The sequence below is a fragment of the Manduca sexta genome, chromosome 19 (genome assembly GCF_014839805.1).
Source record: "Manduca sexta isolate Smith_Timp_Sample1 chromosome 19, JHU_Msex_v1.0, whole genome shotgun sequence".
Classification (NCBI taxonomy): Eukaryota; Metazoa; Arthropoda; class Insecta; order Lepidoptera; family Sphingidae; genus Manduca; species Manduca sexta.
The window spans coordinates 1,105,393-1,120,305 of NC_051133.1; the positions used below are offsets into that span (position 1 = coordinate 1,105,393).

General features: G+C 35.2%; 2 protein-coding genes and 2 long non-coding RNA genes across 4 annotated transcripts; 1 reads left to right on the top strand and 3 right to left on the bottom strand.

Annotated features, from left to right (window-relative positions):
- Positions 1-203: 203 nt before the first annotated feature.
- Positions 204-1,487, top strand: LOC119189760. Its single transcript, XR_005112594.1, has 2 exons — positions 204-291; positions 1,244-1,487. It is a non-coding gene; the product is annotated as an uncharacterized LOC119189760 (long non-coding RNA).
- A 2,296-nt stretch (positions 1,488-3,783) lies between these two features.
- Positions 3,784-4,519, bottom strand: LOC119189761. Its single transcript, XR_005112595.1, has 2 exons — positions 4,253-4,519; positions 3,784-3,984 (listed from the first exon to the last, which is right to left on the bottom strand). It is a non-coding gene; the product is annotated as an uncharacterized LOC119189761 (long non-coding RNA).
- Positions 4,520-6,623: 2,104 nt separating this feature from the next.
- On the bottom strand, positions 6,624-7,641 carry LOC119189762. The gene is made up of 2 exons (XM_037440297.1): positions 7,397-7,641; positions 6,624-7,067 (listed from the first exon to the last, which is right to left on the bottom strand). The coding sequence occupies exon 2, from the start codon at positions 7,065-7,067 to the stop codon at positions 6,654-6,656; it is 414 nt and encodes a 137-aa protein (XP_037296194.1). The 5' UTR covers positions 7,397-7,641; the 3' UTR covers positions 6,624-6,653.
- A 521-nt stretch (positions 7,642-8,162) lies between these two features.
- On the bottom strand, positions 8,163-9,778 carry LOC115440661. Its single transcript, XM_037440298.1, has 2 exons — positions 9,758-9,778; positions 8,163-8,643 (listed from the first exon to the last, which is right to left on the bottom strand). Exons 1-2 carry the CDS (start codon positions 9,758-9,760, stop codon positions 8,233-8,235), a joined length of 414 nt encoding a protein of 137 aa, XP_037296195.1. The 5' UTR covers positions 9,761-9,778; the 3' UTR covers positions 8,163-8,232.
- Positions 9,779-14,913: the final 5,135 nt, after the last annotated feature.

Here is a 14,913-nt window from a genome sequence, read left to right on the forward strand (position 1 = left end):
GATCATTTATGACTTTTTCTCTGGTGCCTTGTTTGTTTGCCAGTAAAACAAAACCACATCCAAACCTAAACACATGTATTCAAATACGAACCCTTGGTCTCGTCCATCAACTCGCCAAACCATAACAGCTAAAAACAGGTTTAAACTACTTTTTAATGTGCATAATTTGGTTGTGGCGTCTTATTTCAACTAGTTGTAATTATCGTTAATATGCCTTCCGATTATGAACAGGATATATAATATGCTTGTTTCCACTTGTCCGTCATAGTGTATTACTTTACTTCAAACAAGGTGAGATTTTAAATTTTGATAATATTATGATGGTTATATGTACTTCTTACGTGTACAGTATGTATTTTTAATCGATGGACCTTTTTAAAACAAAACTGTTTATGCTTGCATTTTACTAATAATAATATACGCCGAAACAAATTATAAATGACAGAGGAAACTTAAAAAATTAAGGCCCCCAACTTTTGGGTACGTTTGTGCTAGCTTCTTGTTTGACATATCTTATCACTCATTACGTCTGAATATGACTTTTGAGAACAGTTTTCCCTTCATACTTCAAACCTGGATTAGAAAGTCAAAAATACCTAGGTGCTAAAATACTATAGATTCGGGAAGAGAATCGAACTCTTAATACCCTTCTCAAACAGATCCCTTGAATAACCTGACATATATACCTTGCTTTTATTGGCTTGCCTTGATGCTGCTTTAATATAGAGTTTATGTGTAGCAATTTTCAAGCATATTTCAAAAAGAATTTCACTTAATTTTTGCGACCTGATGTCAACACTCTTGGAGAATTCCAATCGTAGGAATCATAATGGTATTTCCAATTCAATATTGGCAAATAACCCGAGAATTAGACCGACACTGATCTTATTTTTGTACCATCCCGGTAAAACCGACCTTACGCCACCATTGACAATGGTAGAACTGAGATACATTATGGTTACTACTTCTTGTACTTTTTGTCTCTTCTTGTGGCTTCCACCGTTTATCAGTGATTTTCCTTTGTCCAGCTGTCCGACCAAGTATATTTTTATATTTTTTTTAATAAACGCATGCTGCATTCATTTCTAGAGGGACATACACAACTGTGTTATTGTTTTTATATGTGTACATTTAGTTGTTAGTGTAACCTAGTTCGGTGTTTTTCAAATATAAAAAAGGCTGTAACATGACCCATTATACTGTCATCAGTCAAATATACATTAAAAACTCCTTTCTCTTTCAGATGAACAAGGCAGTAATCTTCCTTCTGCTGGCGGTTGTGGCGACGGCCATCGCCAAGCCTAACGTCAAGGTGGAGAAGCGGTCCGAAGTCTTAATGGAGCCCTTGACCTATCGGTACCGTTATGTGTACCCTGGGTACTCTGGGTACCGGTATTACTCGTACTACCCTTACGATCCGCTGTACCCCTACAGCCCCGTTTACTATAAGAAATGAAGTGACTAAATATATATAATTTGAACGGAAATATGCTTTGTTTTGTCATCCATAAAAATTATATTAAATGCCTGGTGGTTAAAGACCTCTCGAAATTATGAAATAGTAAGACCAACTAATCATTTTCTCAGTGTAATGCTTGTAAACATAATTAATGTTATAAGAACCACACAGGTAAATAAATTAATTATATATTAAGTCTAGGTTTTGGAGGAAAAATTTATAAATCACCCCTATGACGTATTCAAGTTAGCAAATATGGCCAAAAGCATTCAATTATTTTTAAAGGTTTTTATTTTGTATTTTGATGGCCACTTTTAATATCCATAATAATTATAGCTTATTTAGTTTTCGGGAGATAATGAAATTTGAAATATAGGACATGATTTTTCATTATACATACACAAAATTTAGTGCGATTTCATCCCACCTTTTTACCGCGCACGTGCAAACTTTGGAATGAACTCCCTGCATCGATGTGCCCCGGGTGCTGACTTGTCCTTCTTTAAACGAGGCTTAAAAAGAGTGGTCACCTCCAGATAGGCAACGGCTTGCTGTGCCTCTGGTATTGCAAAATCCATGGTCAGCGGATGCTGTTTTCCATCAGGCCGACCGCTTGCCGCTTGCCTATTAAGGCAATAAAAAAAAGTAAAAAAAGAACAAACCGACATGAAAGCCTACATAAATATACACAAATATATCATAATACATAAAGGTCATATATAGACGAACATAGCTATCTATATTGGACGATATATAAATTAAAAGAGATAACTTCAAAGCTTTGGTAAAAGTGAGGTTACATCAGAATTAATAAACAACAGAAAATCGCGACAAAATCAGCAAACTAGTTTTATTTGAGTAAAAATAAATTCAGTTTATTTTTTGTCGCTGAAAGTTGGGGAGGAGAATTTTTACTTAATACATCAATAACCTTGACATATTCAACGCCGAAACAAGAAGAAACAAACTTGTCACGTGACCTTATGAAAAGGTTATATTTAAATTTTAATATCGTTATAAGGAGAATTTATTTTCTTGGAATGTGCATTACTCACCCCTTTATCATGGTAGACCTAAGCCTAAGGCACTATTAGTATACTAGGTATAGTACCGCATGAAATCTCCTTCAATTTGACAGCTTCCAGGGCTGCCTGCGAATTAGATGCAGGTGAATGCATACAATATGTGGTTCTTAATTGATAGCTTGTACTTAATAGATACTGGTGGTAGGTCTCTCATGTGCCAGGGCCCGTCTAGGTAGGTATCAGTAGAATGTCTATTTCTAGCAACAGTGCACTATGTATAATATGTACAGCTGTGTTGTCCAAGACTGGTTTAATCTATATATATAAAAACGAATCCCTATTTCCCTTGATCACGCTATCACGCGTGAACGGCTGGACCGATCTCACTATTATTTTTTTGTTGTGTTTGTTATTGCCAGGAGAAGGTTCTTATAAAAGAAAAAATTCAAAAAATTGCGTTGAAAATTAGAAAACTTAACGTCAATATTATTTTACATAACTGTCAGTGGTTTGAAATAACTGTCAGCGATTGACAGAATGCGCGCTGCAAATTCATAGTTAAGACGGGACATCATCTGTCGGGTCAATTTGTATTAAATGAAATACACTTTGTAAAATAATATTTTGATTAAACGTTATTTTATGTAAGTATATAATACGGGGCTGATATTATTATTATGAAAAAAAAAAAATTTTACCATTCGTCTGAAATTCTATAACTACTTACTCATCTGTCATCAAAATTCAACAGTTATTTACTTGCTTAAATGTAAATATCGGAAATACCGAAAATACCGGAATTTATTGTCGGTTCATACTAAAAATACTGGTTTTAAAAATGCTTGAACATTGTGACCGCATCTGAATTTCGATATAAAGGACACGTAATTTCAGCCCTGTATTATATACTGTCCCACTGTTGGGCATGAGCCTCCTCCACTACTGAGAGGGATTAGGCCTTATAGTCCACCACGCTAGTGCCGATTGGTTGACTTCACACACCCTCGAAATTGCTATAGAGAAATCCTCAGGCATGCGCAGGTTTCCTCACGATGTTTTCCTTCACCATTAAAGTGAGTGATAATTCACAAAAAATACACAAATATTTTTTTAGAAAAGTCAGAGATGTGTGCCGTTAGGATTTGAACCTGCGAACATTCGTCTCGGCAGTCCGTTCCACTACCAACTAGGATATCGCCGCTTTTGAGAACCATAATCGAAAAAATAAATCAAATCATATCAACATATACTCCAGAGCTGTAATATAAATATAAACGAACGAAAATAAAATAAATCAGATCCTTTTAACACCCTTTATTTAAATCTTCACTTAGCATACAGAGCATTCCACCTGATGTAAGCTGGATCGCTGAACAAATCTCCAGGGACGTAGTATCTGGGGTACACGTAGTGGGGCTGGTACACCACCTTCTTCAGCACGTAGGCTGACGTCGACGCCACCAGGGCGATAAGCAACAGCGCGAAAATTAATTTGGACATCTGGAATGTAGACAATATTGATGTTATACCTATAGATACGAATTAGATATCTAACTGACTATGACCCAATTGTATGCAAATATGTATTTTTGGGGTTGTTACTCTCTCCAACTGATTTTCGTTGTGAATTCCTTCTCTGGACGAGATTAAAATTAAGGCAAAAATGGAATAAGACAAGACATGCAAATCTGCACTTAGATTTTTTTTCTCTAGTACTAGAACATCATTTTTTATGTAACTACATTAAAATTTAATAACATGACCATACCTTGTTGAATTTCTCTTCAATAACGTCAGGCTATCATTGATTCTCTATTTATATGAATCAAATAACTGTTAAAGGTATTACACGTGTGATACAATATTGATATCACGTGTTGAAAGACCATTAGCATTTTGATAGGCGGTTTGTGGTTTTCACAAATTACTGGTCTGTTTCGTATTGAAGTGATAGATTACAGCTCTTTAATTTTTTTTGACAGGCACGACAAAGTGACCCCAGTGCACCTGATGGTAAGTGGAGTCGGGTCCAATAGAATGTCGACTGACGAGAGATGATTACCACTCGGCAGTCGACACAATAGGGGACCGACCTATGCTTGATTTTGTACATTATTCTATATGTAATGGTTAATAATACGAAAATGAATCACTCCTGCGAAAACTGCATAAAAAATTATTATAAAATGAGCGAGTAATTCATATTTAAAATATTGTAATATGCAGAAGTGGGCGCAATGTGGGGATATCGCTTCATCTCTTTCTCTCGCACGCGTCTTAATTCCCGATGACGTCACATGTGGGTATTTCGTCTCTTTTCTGTTTCTTGTTAATTACCCCTTCCATCGAAATTCAAAGACTTATAACTTGTTGATTTTTTAACGGATTTTAATAATTCCTCCTGTGTTATAATTTATATTATGTAAATATTTGATAATAGTAAAGAACAAAAATTAGTCCGGTCCCCTATTATGCCGGACTGTTGGATATACACAGGCTGATTTTAACAACTTATGTACAGTGGCCGCTATCCGGGCGGATGTAAAATATATCCTACCACCAGCAAATATACAACTTCCTTTAATTTTCTGAGTAGACTTCATTGTCTTGGTTTTTTTTTAGTTGGCAAACGAGCAATTGGTCCATCTGGTGACGCCAATCACCCATGGACTTTAAACAATGCATAGCCAAGTCGCTGCCCACCGCAAGGTTTCTGTAGGGGGAATGATTGTGATAATAATTTCGGTCTTCTTTGGTGTCGTAGGTTTGGCTTTTATGACCGTACGCTTGCCTAACTTCAATGTCCCCGGAAGAACTAGTCCCCGAAAAATCTTGTTACGCTACCCACTTAGACGGTTGCCTGATATCTTGGTCTATATCATTGATTCCCAAAGCGGTCCACGGGAGATGAATGTCGATATTTAGTGAATAATGCTCAATAATCACACTAGATGGCGATAGACAATCCTTAATTGCCTCCGAATAGGGACCGTCGGGGGGCGGTTGGTCAGGTGCAACATCTGCCTGACTGGAAATCTTTCGGGACGCAACCACCTATTCCTCTCCAGCGTCGTCTATACACGGCTACACTGAGCAGAGCAACCCAATATTCCTTTCTTCGACCTGGAATCCGGACCCGGGACCTCAAAGTACTGCATCACGCACGCAATACAACTACGCCACCGAGGCAGTCATTTAGTTCAATATCACTCTTTATAATGTTCACGCATGTGCCCCTGAGGGTTAATAATAGCTGAATTTACCGCATCACCGGTTTATATTATCCTGAAACAGGACGTAGATGATTTTCATATTTATGGATAAATTCTTTGCTACCATCACTATTTTTTTTTATTCATCTAACTGATCAGATGGCCAAGTCGCTATTCTAATAGTATGCCGCACGACTGTCCATCAACCTTGGCAACACTATCCAGAACTTGGAATTACGAAGCTCTACGTCTGAAATGCGCCATCCCGAGACTTCAGTGATTAGATATTGAATTTCAATACCATTATCACATTATCACACAATATGTCTTTCAAACCCGAGGTAGAATTGAGTTCGTATAGATATTTTTAAGAATACGCAGTATAAATATGGACTCTGGAATAATATTTTGTGTTTATTTAGACCTTTTTCAGTATGATCTTCACAATATAGATATAACAATGTAATTGGTTACACAAGCAGTATAAAACAAATAAAACGAATACTTTGATCTTTTTGCTCAAGCTATTCAAATAAAAAAAATGTATACAAAATAATATTATATCAGTCTATTTTTTTTATTCTTTAGGCTTTTGTTGTCAAGTTAATAACATGTATTACTACTAGTGTTAATATATTTTCTAAGTTTTAATTAGAAAGAATTGACATATTTACGTCGGCGCGATATTCTAACCAGCCATTTTATACAAATATTGCTGTTAGGTTATAACTTGAAACAATTCGAACCTCTGATTTAGATACTTACCGAGTACAGACAAATAGAGTACGAGAGTCAATAAATACGAGGGTGTATCTAGCTTATTCGGGTGTATTCGTTAGTCATAATCCATAAACATATTTATTCGCCAAGTTATTCGGCGAATTATTCATCAACAGTCCTATTAAGGCATTAAATAAACAAATAAACTTTTTTAAATCAATATTTTATTCACAAACATTAAAGTACAGTTGGAAATGCAAGATGAATATCATAATCGTCATTTTCGGGAACCATCTTAAGTCCTTCGCCGTGGAGAGCGTTTAAGAAGTCCACCACATTGCTCGGCCACTCGATACCGACAGGCACAGCGACATCAATATCATGGTTACGGTACACTGACGTCCATTCAAAGATTATGGGACTTTTGATATCCGAACCGTCTTTTTGATCATCACTTGAAACCTGTTCTTCGTCTGGCTTTTCGTTTACGGGTTCATCTTTAGATTCGGCATGATCATTTTCTACTTTTATTTGATCATCATCGTTAGCTTCAACCTTGACATCATCAATGGCGAGTGTCGGTTCTTCGGTAACTTCATCAGCGAATGCACAAGCTGCTATAGCTAAGACGAGAACAATTTGGAACTTCATCTGTAAAAAGGAATGCCAATGAGTATCTAGCGGTATGTTTAATCTAAACACTATCATATCTTTTCACTAGTTCACAAAGTGTCTAATTTATAACCGTTTTCAATAACCGATCTCAATCTCAATCTTCAATCCGATTCTCAGAATGAACCAATTAAAATAAATCATTTGTTATAATTTCAAAAGAAACTGTTCTGATTGGCCATTTTTGAGATAGATAGAAAAAAACGATTGGAGTGGTTTATTGAATATGATGGTTAGTTTTAACCATTATTAATTGTTTATAACCTTCAATCATGAATATTTTAAAATAAATTCAACAAATTCCTTACCTCTGAGTACTATGTTCTAGAGATAACCAAAAACTGATTTGTTTTTCAAGAAAACCGTTATATATACCTATACGAGAACTGATTTGGATTTTTCCATCTGTCGTCAAAAACCTCTTAATTGATTAAATTACTGTTTTATCATTGACCTGCTATCAAATTTAGTTGTGGTCTTCTTAATTGATATGTATATTTAAATAGTTATACAAATGGTGTTATAAAGATATAGTACTAATAACATTGGGTGGTGGGAAACAATCTGTTATGATAACTTATTCATGATTGAATTCCGTGGCTACTGCTTTTGGAATAACTTATTTTTTTATTACTTTGAATGACGAAACGAGCTTGACGTTCCTTGATGGCAAGCGATACGACCGTCCATAAACAGTATAAACACCATCCAACACTTTGAATTACAATGTATTGTTCGGTATTCCACTGCGCTTGCCATCCTAAGACATGAGATGTTAAGTCTTATTATGTCCAGTATTTACACTGTTATTTAAACCGGAACACAACCGTGACTACACACTGCTGCTTGGCGGCAGTAATAGACATTGCGGTAGTACCTACCCAGGCGGACTCTAATATGAGAGACCTACCACCATATTGGAATGTAAAGTTATATTACGTGTAGCCTACTAATCCATATAAGAGAAACATTGGAGACATGTGCTTACCTCTCGCTTTAGATGCCTAATCGAAAACATTTTGCTTAAGTAGGGGTAGTAACTTAAACATTTAAAGGCGTTTTACAAATAAAACATTTTTTGATATGCTTCAAGATTTATTTATTCAATAAATCGTTTTATCGTGTTGAGGAGAGGATAAAACATTTACTCTTCCCGTAAGTGGAAATCTTGATCTTCATTACTGCGGTCGTAAGGAATAACTGGTCTTTGATTCCAGTAACTAGGACCTGCAAAACCAGGGTCGAGTTGCGGATAAGGGTATGGGTATAGATCAGGATACGGATAACGGCCAGGATAAAAGCTCGGGTACCGAAGTTTTGCCGGATCAGCTGCATCTTTATTTTTATCGACCTTCTCATCATCAGCCTTGGCTGGCTCACTCGATGATTCGAGTTTTGGATCCTTTACAATTTTAACCGGATCGATCTGAAGGTTCACGGGTTTTCCGTTGACGTAGGCATATTGGGTGCTTTTCTCCCAGTGGACACTGCTGCTGCTGCTGGTATCTTCGCAGACGGCGAGGGTCACCCCCAAGATCAACAAAAAGAGCTTCATCTGAAAATAAATATGGGTTTAACCAGTTGTTGTTTTGAGGCGTATATTATTCAGACACGTCAGGATAACTTCAACTATTCATAGGTAAGTTCTTGGAGGTTCTGGATGTTACATATAAAAACATCTTAAAAGTTTTTTATATTTAAAAACGGAACAGCCAGACAATATGTTCAACAGAAGAAAAAAATACTTATTTAATAAACATTCTAATAATTTGATTCGGTAAATAATATGAAAACCATTCATAAACAAGCCTTTTGCAAACTAAGAACATGTATAATATATTCTTTAAATATTTAATTTACACATATGAATTAATCAGCAGTAGCGGTCTGTGTAACTACTTCAACTATGTACATAAAGACGGCACAAAGCGTCACAAAATGTGACAACTTTTTATTCGCCAAAATTAAAAATAAACAAGGGTGGCCATATTAAATCTGGAGAAGTACTCGTGCATCTCGGGAGTGCGGCGCTAATTAGAAGAAAGGTCTTGTGCGACCTCACTTGAAAAATGTTTATCTTTAGATTTAAACATGCTTCAAAACCCTCGGCACTTGTCGTGTACCATATTTTTGGAATGTTTACTGAACTTGGCACTATCTTCATTTACAACTAGAGGATTCTTATTATAAAGAAGATACAATGTATTGAGGAAGAAGTCGTATGACGACCTAGCCGAAAGGTATGAACTATTACGACTCATAAATAAAACAAAATGGACTTGGACTGCCTGCTTTTAATGATTGGAAAGGCACTACAAGAAAAATAGCATTGGGTCTTTTTCCTTAGCAGTTACATTGGTAAGTGCACAAAATGAAGATCAATAAGTAACAGGGGACATATGCGAACTTTTCTAGAACACCATACATTTTTAATAGCTCATCGATTTATCCTCGTTTTAGCTTGGCCTGTAACTGCATGACCCTCAGAATCAAACTAATTATTAATGCGGTCACGTTTCTTAAACATTTGTTTCTTAAAGAAGTGTTCTGTTTGCATAATAGGAAATGTAAAATATCAAAAGTTGTATTTTTACACAATGTTTTTGCTGTCTGTTGTAAATTATTATAAAAAAATATAAGGTATTTAGTTCAAGACCAAGGATTATTACCATTGTCTGTGACCAGCACACAATACTGGCGACATTCTGTTCATCGAAATAGTAATTAACTTGCACTTATTATCAAATATACAGTGATCATTCCACGCAAGAGCAAAAGAAACATTGCTTAAACTGAATAAAAATGTTATAATAAAATGAGCCTTAATAACAATACAGCTTACCTTAGCCAATAATCCAGAAGACACTATATCGTAAACACAACACTACCGTTTTTATACCAAACGACGGAAATTATTTAAATTAATTTACGAACCGATTAAATGTCGATTAATTATTCTCTCATCGTAAATTATTTATGAATAGTTCCGGGTACCCGAGTTACCGAAATTGTGGGTTTTACTAACTCATTACAATGTAATAATGTGACGATAGTTTAGCAAATAAACCGATCGCATGACTCAACGGAAACTTTCCCGCGGAGGTTAATGATTTTTCATTAGTCTGGTCTTGTCATAAATAAAAACTACACACTAATATTATGAATACGAAAGTTTGTAAAGATGTTTGTATGTTTGCTAGAAGTAAACGCAGAAAATACTGAACAAATGTTAATGAAATTTGGAGATACACTACGTCATGAATGAATAAAGACTTCGTTTTATATCGAAATCTCATGCACGCGAACAGAACCGCAAGCAAACTTAGTAATTGATAAAGAATCTAACACATTCTTTTGAAAATGCTTGAGTAATAAGCACATTTTAAATAACGACAAAATAAAAAAAGTTTTAACAAAACAAATATAGCACTATCAAAAACTACTAAAAACCAAGAAATATCAAAACATTACTTATATACTAGTTACTAGTTTTGGAGCCGCTGCATAATTAAAATTAAACATTATTTTCGTATATTAATAGTTCAGATAATTATATAATTAAGCTTTTATTAAAATTGTTAGCTAAGCTATATTCTTACCTCAGCTAACAATTTTAATTAGCCATCAATTGTAGAATTCGGTTAAAAATTATACCATATTTAACAGCGTCATTCGAGCAGGCGAGTGCACACTGTAAATTATTATTTAGCATCATTTTAATCCACTGGTATTGACACCTTGTTCCATTAGTTCGCATTCGATCATTAATCACTCCTGGCTCATTACATCATTAAAACAGCTAACAATATATCAATTTATCATATACTTCCGCTCAATATTATTTTGTCATTGAACTGTACATTATAACATTAAATGCATGTTATTGTAGGCGACTGTACTATTTATATATGTATTTGTATAGAGGAGCAGTACCTATTACGGCATGGTTGTTTTAAAATACATTTTGCTAGCTAAGCTAGATAACCACTGCGGCTAGGTGTCTCATATGTGAGAGTTTTCCTAAGTAGGTTACCATCGCTATGTCTATGTCTACCGCCAAGCACCTCTGAGATCCTATTGTGGTCCGGTTGGAAGGACGTTGTAGCCAGTGTAACTACTGGACATAATAAGACTTACATCTGTTGTCTCAGGATGGCGAGCGCAGTGGAATACCAAACAATACTTTGTATCTCAAGGTGTTCGATGGTGTTCCTACTGTTTATGGGCGGCCGCATCGCTTACCGTATGGTGAACGACAATCTCGTCTCGTCATTCAAAACAATAAAAAAAACATATTGGTTCTCACCTTGCATCGCTTTTGAAAATCTTCGTTAATAGGAGCCATTTTAATGGACGCAACTGAATTCCGTTCTCAAGAGCGATATCAGTTGAGACGCTCTCAATTGAAAGTCAGCGTCTTCGTCGGTATTTTTATATCAACATCTCAAATAATATCTTAAGACGCAGTAGATGACGGATTTTGATAGCTGAGTTTTAATTATTTAACAAGGTTGTATCAGGTGCGAACCAGACATTGTCTGAGTTATATTAGTGTTCAATATATGATGTTCACTTGAGATCGTACTCAAAGATGAAACTGATTTATTAATACGGCTCTTATTCTCTCGAATATAGTAAGTCTTGGCCAACTCTAGGATCCAAGTCAATGAAAAGGCCGACATAATTTACACACTGGTCATAATCCTAAAAAACAGTACAGCGAACACTCAGTCCCAAAATACTGAAATCCGAAACAGTTATTTGCCGACCACACGAACTTTTGGCCTGATGCGGGCGTCGACCCACGGCTTCCCGGTTCAAAGCGGACTACTCTCACTATTCATGAAGCTGTTTTCACTAAAGAACCGTTATGATTTTAGCACGGTTTTGTTGTATGTGGGTAATGGGTAGGTTAAAAAATGTTACTTAATTCTCATTTAGCTAAAAAAACGTAAATGGAAAATAATGTGTTATTTAATGCTTTTCTACATGCTACGTTTTATATAGATTCATAGTGGAAATTGTACAATATGAAATCTTAAATTATTAATTAGAACTAAATTTTACACCTGTAAAATTTATAAAAATCATAAAAAAAACAGTAATAGATTTAACTAAAAATTGAAAATTCATATGAAAAATCTAAAATTGATTTGGGAAACATGAAACAAGACAATATTCTTCTATTATTTCAAACAATATCTAGCAGTTGTTTGTTTTTGTAAGATTCCTACGATATTTGTATTCATTTTTCTATACCAAACCTACAACAGTCAACACGGAAATTTTCAGTATATTGTACTACCCCACCGCCAATCCATTAAAATTCCATTATTTAAAAACCCATTATTTTTATCGTAAACACCTACAATAATTTACGAAAGCATTCGTCCCATGACGAGACCCCTTGTGGATTATAGTGATTAGTTGATAGAAAAACATTGGGGTAACTCACAAATTCTAATGGTGCAAATCAAACATTGTGTATGGACTATTAGAGACCCCATGTAGCTTCTGAATTCACTTAATCACTAATGCTGGGACAGATTTCGCAATGAAATATTGAGATTGATAAAACATCAACACGGGATATAATTTGCACTTTCTCGAACATAATATTTGACGTAATATGAATATAACACTCAAGATTCTACGTATCATTATAATATTTACCTTTTACAGGTACATTACCGAAGATTGACGATTCGTTATTTATACTACATAAATAATCTCTCATGACAACTATATTACGCCATGTGTAACCGGACTTTAAATCACATTCGATCTCGTTTAAGAAGGCGGCAAGAGTCGCTGTCAACGAATATGTACGTTATGAAACACACACATCATAATTTTTACTACAGCTGATAAAAGCGGGAAATAATTTGTATAAGACTACGCAACCGCCGTACATAGGATAAACAACTAGTCATGGTAATTCAAGCCAGATAAATGCATTCAAAATAATTTTGGCGAAAATCCAAAGACACGTTGTCTTTTATAAGTCAGTATTTTATTTACACGACTCTACTTGCCATGAGGTCCTATATCGATTTTGTAATGCAACAAAAGAAAATAATCAAGTTATTTCTTGATGTTTGAAAGCTGCCATGACTGACTGACCACCAAGTGTTTATTATTGAAATGCGAACGTTTTAACATGAAAAATGAACTCATTAGCCTAGTTCCGGAAACCCAAGAGACCCTCAGATTAAATTATTTCATAATTCCTGAGAAGGTTGTCCACCCGTGTGGGAATTTAAAAATTATTTGTTACCTATTTTGCGAGTATATGGATAAACTGATCTTAATAATAATAAAAAAGGCTGTTTTTCTGTTAATCATATCTTAAACTGATTTTGAAGAGAGCAACACTAGAGTTTCTTGCCCATTCTCTGGTAAGAACTGCTTTCCGCACTGGTGGTAGAGTTAATATTGACAGAATCTAAATAATGTATAACATTTTACAGATTCAAATAAATTTTCATTATAAAACTACTAGCTTAAGGAATCTGAAGACACGAAATAATCACCATTATGCACAACTGTTCTACGGTAGCTATTTGTTCCCTTCCCCCCGAACCGATAAACTCCCGACTTTTGACACGTCTGGTCGCGTAAATTGCAATCTACCCCGCACCTTCGCCAGTTCCATTTGTTTTACTGTTATTTTTGTCACTTACACAAAGGGAATTGGACTGGGGTGCGACGCCGGCACGAATGGGGTAGTTAGCAAATGCAGTCGCAATTTGTTCACTAATTTTGGATATTTGTTCGCTGTGTTTGTAAATGCAATTGTTTGTACTATAATACGTAATTTTAGAAGCGGTTGCCATTTTAAAATTGACTGGGTGAACGTGATTTCATTTCTTTGCTGTAGTTTAAAACGTCTAATATTTACCTGCTTTAACTATATCTTTTTTATTCGGTGCAGAAAGATCTGAATTAAACTAATATTTTGGAAGATATTTCGAGTTATTTTGCCTCGATCTTAATTAAATTTGTAGTAACCAACCCAACTTTCATGTCTTTAGAGTCCTGGATTAATTCAAAACGCCTATTAAGAACTGATACTTAAACACTACATTGACGATTTTTTTTGGCTTTCCTCGACATTCCATTTAATTAACATTTATATTCTGGACTTTCTTAACCACATAATATATTTTGTAACATAATACAGTCTTTCCTTTCCAAGTACAAATTCGAGCATGACTAAAGATGGGATATGATGACCCGTAAGTGCATGTATAAAGAACGTTACCACAACATTGGTATCAGACAGACTAGGACAGAGTATCGGAATACTCAACATAATCTGCTTATTTCGAACTGGAAAGCTTTGCAAATGGATATCATTAAAAAATCGATGGCACCCAATCCATCGGGAATGGGGTCAAACGGCTCCGATTAAAACATTAACGTTATTTCTACCCTATCAAGTAGCAGGGTTATATGAGAAAAACGAGACAGTTCGCTGATACATTGCAGACTAAAACACTGATTATACAGAAATGGACGCTTCACTCGTCATCTCTATTAAAAAGGTAAGCACGTTACTTAAACTTTATAAGTCTTACTTATAAACATTTCTCAAAGGTATGCATAGTTACGTCTTGACTAGTCTGCTCCTAAACTTTTAATTAACGGCGATGTTTCACTTTGACAGCCATTTAAGCAATGCTTAACCATCTCTTAACGCTAAAACAAGTTTATAAGTAAATAAAATTGTAATCGGTGGCAAAATAATTGATTAAAACATAAGATGAGTTTAATGTAAGACTGTATATTACATTTTGTCCCACAGCTGGGCATGGGCTTTCCT

Bases quoted from the DNA above. Each gene is read 5' to 3' on its own strand.
- LOC119189762 (XM_037440297.1), bottom strand. From the start codon at position 7,067: ATGAAGTTCCAAATTGTTCTCGTCTTAGCTATAGCAGCTTGTGCATTC.